We start from the raw sequence: 4468 nt of genomic DNA on the forward strand, positions 1-4468 counted from the left end.
AGGACTGTTCTGAATTGAATCAGTTCGATTTTAGGTCTGTTCGAATTTGAAAACGTTCGAATTCGTCGTACCCCCAATTTTCGAGCTTCTGTGATGGAAAAGTGGGAATTTTAATTGAAAATTTCAAAGTTTCCGAAATGTTGAAACTCGGACCATCCCAGAAAAACCAGAAAAGTTTCAAAACGAAAAAAAAGAATAAAAAAATTAGAAGACCACCCCAATGAAAAGAAAAAAAGTCCGATTTGGTCTTTCCTTCCGATTATGCAAATGAAAAAAGCGAGAATTCGTGGGAATGTACCCCGCTGACCGAAGAAGTGACCATGAGGAGAACAGGCAGTTTTGACGAGATTAACGATGAGAGAAAGAGGAATCTTATGTGTTTACTGATGATCTGAAAAGTTTTATTAGCTGAGAGAAATTTCTGGAATCGGAAAAAAATTAGATTTAGATCAATAATTGGAAAATCTGTTAACTATTTTAGAAGGTTAATAATCAAATAATAAGAAAAAAAAGAGAAAAAGGAATGCGATCGGTGAGACATGGAGAGATGGGGAAAGAAGAAGTCAACGAAGTGATAGATGATCGTTGACAGTACCCGCAACTTTGACACAATATCTGCGCCGCCACGATGGCATTGTACTTTACCGGTAGGCGCCCGAATCTCTTTTTGCAATCTAGAATTTCGCAGAAATAAATAGCTGCTCGATTTTCAAAACAGAGACGTCTCCTTCCAAGGACGCTTCTGGAGTACGGAGACGAGGAGAATGCGTTCCGCGTCACGCTACTCGATTTTTATTGCTCCAATGTTCTCTACGCACGAGATGTCACCTATTCGACGTGTGGGCAGAGACAGGACAATGGCTTTTAGGTCACAAAAATGATAGAACCGAAAATTATATAGAGGAAGATGTGTTGTTAAAACACAATTCTAGCAGATTTTTTTCCGAATTCGTACTGAAAATTTGGTCAGAAACCCGGAAAAACGGGAAAACAGAAAAAAAAACAAAAGTCGCTCCGAGAATTTTCGAATTTGTTTCGCGCGGGCTACGGTAGATTAAAGGCGCATGCTATTATCGCTGTCTGAAAAAATGAAGGTTGAGACGCAGAGAAAAAAAGTCTGCGTCTCTAATTAATATGTGCTGTTTATGCTCGTCGCTTCGAGATCGCTACCGTAATCAGACTGCAAAAAATACTCTCTGTCCTTCATTTTTTCAGCGATAATATTTTTCTCGTAAATTTTTTTCAGAAATTAGTTTCTCTGGAATTTCGTCAAAAAATAAATTCTGGTATTTATCAGGCATGCTTGCAATGGCCTTTAAAAGAAATTTCGGAATTTTTCGGAATGTCGAAAGTTCAGAATTTGAGTGTCGAAAGTTCAGAATCAGAGCATTCCTTCCGATTTTCAAAATTTCAGAAAATTCAAGTTTCAAAAATTTATAAATTCGACTTTCCCATCACAAAATCGCGAAGAATTGTTGAAAAATTGGAGGATTGATAGCGAAAAAGAAAAAAATGTGGAAAGTACCTAATTCCATTCGAGACCCGCCAGGAAACTTATCGTGTGCTCCTTCGGCATACTGAAACTCAAACTACGATAAAAATTCAGAACTTCTTCCGGACGGAATTTTATTCCCTCAAAAGATCCCTCTTAACTAAAAAAAGGATACTCAACAAAAAAACATCGAAATAAATTAGGGCTATTTCATCTTAAACTCTAAATATCTCGGATTATAAGCAAGTCACTGAAAATGCTTTCAGAAAAATGTGAGACAAAAAACTAAAGTCCCTATATGGAGGCTATACACTTCCGGCACATTGTGCTAAGTCGATCGGACAGATATCTCGAAATCCTTTCTTTCACATTACCCTCACTGGTGTCACGGAAGAAGGTCGTAAAGGGGTCTGAGCCACATATAGAAAGAACCTATTTCTTCCTATGTTCTTTATGAATATTGGCAGTTCGTTTCTCTCCATATTCGTCTCTCTTCTCATTATTCATAACACATCAATCTTGCTTTTGGAACGCCGCTATTGGGAAGAGTCAACGGATGAGCTGCCGAAATGAGCAGAACATCAAAAAGAATGAATTATTGAGTAGAAGTTGCTAGAAAGGGGAGAGATTGGCTTTCAACTGATGTATCGGTATAGATTCTGGGTAAGGAGAAGAGGGGTATTCTTACCCCCCGTGTCCGATTTCCGACGTAAAGAGAAGACGGTCATAAAACAAAAAAAGGACAGAAGAAGAAGACGAACGGTCGAGAGAAACGATATTGCCACCCATCACGAAGATAAAACAACACACTGATGGATATCAGGAAGAGAGAGAGAGAGGGCAACTGATCTCACTGACTCATGGGGAGGGCTTTCCAATTCGAATGGTAGAGAAACAATGGGCGGAGAGAGAACACCAACAATAAAAAATGCTTGAATGACTCAGAGAAATTTTCATAGAGAACCATGTGATAGGCAATCAGTAAAAACATGATTTCATAAAGCTAAAAAATAACATAAAAACAATGTTGACCGATGATCAGAGTCTGACTGTATTTAAATTTCAGAATTTTCTGAGAAAGATGTGAAAATCTAGAATTCCAGAACTGTAAAAGAGATGCTAACTATGCTGGTACGAGAAAAATTGGAGCTGTGGAAGAGAAACGCCGGTGGCCGTTGCCGAAGGTCCCACAGTGAAAACTATCGTAACCAAAACGTTTTAATTTTCAGGGTTTATTTTCTAGATTTTGCACGTTTTCAGTCAATTTCTTGCGATTTTTTGGAGGAAAATAAAAGAAAGCTCGACGAAAAAAGTTTACAAAATAAGAAAAAAATCGTGCAGAAATACTTTTAGGTTACGGTAGTTGTCGTTGTGGGACCTGCTGATTTTTTGTACCAGCATAAAAAAGCAGAGAAAAGAGAATTCAGAGAAAATAATTTTTCTAGATTTGAGAATCAGATAGCGTTAAATGAAATTGAAAGAACAGAAGTAGCAGCTTTCAGATGCCCTATCCAGCAAAAAAAGATTAAGAAGTGGCAAAAAAAGAACAGCTACATATTTGGTAACTGCCTCAAATTATATTCTTTTTTCTCTTCTACTCGTTTCCTTCTTCTCCTTTTTTTGCTGTTGGCCAATAGATCTTGGAGGTGTCTAACGGACAAAAGGGGAAAGGGAATCAAGGGCGCCAAAGTTTTCGGAATTGTTCAGAATTCGTGGCGAACGACGACGAGATAAAAGGACATGACAAGTGGGCCGAAAACGAATTAGAAGTCGAACGAGGCGCCAACAAATCGTGGTTTGGTGGGGCAAAAAAGGCACAGATACCAGGAACAACGGAAGAGAAATAGAGAGATGGAGAAGAGGAAGAATGGAAAGAAGGATTCTTCTTTTTCTTACTACACATCACATATACATGCTCATCCATAAAAGAGCACAAGTATTTTCAAAAAAAGAAACAGCTTAGAAGAAGTTGTGGGGACGAAAAAGAAAAGAAGAAAGAAGAGAAAATGAACGGGTAAAAATTCAAAAAGAGAGGTTAGGAGAAGAAAAGAAGGAGAGGTAGAAAGGGTAGTGATTCATGGTCAAGAGAGAGTTCAAGATTCAGAGAGACACAGAAAAATCCATGACGTGGAAGTATGGTACGGTAGAGGTGCTTCGTATCGTTGGTGCATGACCAGTATAGTTTGAATGTGTTTTATAATACTTGCATAAAGAAATCGGAGCTGTGGAATAGAAACACCGGGAGTCGTGGCTGAAGGTCCCACAACGACAATTACCGTAATCAAAAATTTCCTTTCCTTTTTTCTCGTAATTTCCAGGACGAAACTCAAAAAAAAAGAAAGTAAAAACATTTGCTAATTACGGTAGTTCGGCCGTGGCCGCCGCCACCAGTTTTCCTCTTCCACAACTCCCATTTTTGTACCAGAATACTAACATGTACCAGAATACTAACACAGACGCATAAAGAATGAAAACTATCCTGCCACAAGAAATAACTGAATTCGCCCTTCTTAAAAACCAATAAAACATGTTGGCAGCTGTTCGACTGTCGCTAAATTGGGCACTACTCATAAAAAAAGAATGAAGAATTGGGTGAGATAAAAAAGAGAGGAGCAATTGAAGGAGAGAAAGATATTGTACAAACGGAAATTTTGGAAAGTTGAGGAGAATAGCGTGGGAAAGCTTTGAAAGGTTTCATCCCATTCAAAAAAAATGGTATTGGTTTTTGAAGAGAAAAGGAGAATAGGAGGAAAAGGGAGGGGCATTTCGATGACAAATCTAATTGGATTGAACTTTATGTGAGAAAAAAGAATTTAAAAGAAAGTGAGAAATTTAGAGATGTTTGGGTTTTTTGCACCAAAATGTTTCCGATTTCATGTATTTTCCTAATATTAGTTAAAAAATTCGAAAAAAATCCAAAATTCTCGAAAAACGCCGTCGAAAGTGAAAATGTGCAAAACAAAGTGGCAAATAGGG

General features: G+C 37.9%; 1 protein-coding gene across 1 annotated transcript in view; it reads right to left on the minus strand.

Annotated features, from left to right (window-relative positions):
• Cbr-sax-7 overlaps positions 1 to 322 on the minus strand; it is a gene marked incomplete at both ends in the record, with an annotated part of 18162 nt that extends 17840 nt beyond the window's left edge. The window contains one exon of the mRNA XM_045235927.1: positions 299 to 322. Within this exon, the coding sequence (XP_045100836.1) occupies positions 299 to 322 (24 nt within the window). The remainder of the gene's footprint in view (positions 1 to 298) is intronic.
• Positions 323 to 4468: the final 4146 nt, after the last annotated feature.

Source organism: Caenorhabditis briggsae (genome assembly GCF_000004555.2).
Source record: "Caenorhabditis briggsae complete genome, chrIV, whole genome shotgun sequence".
Lineage (NCBI taxonomy): Eukaryota > Metazoa > Nematoda > Chromadorea > Rhabditida > Rhabditidae > Caenorhabditis > Caenorhabditis briggsae.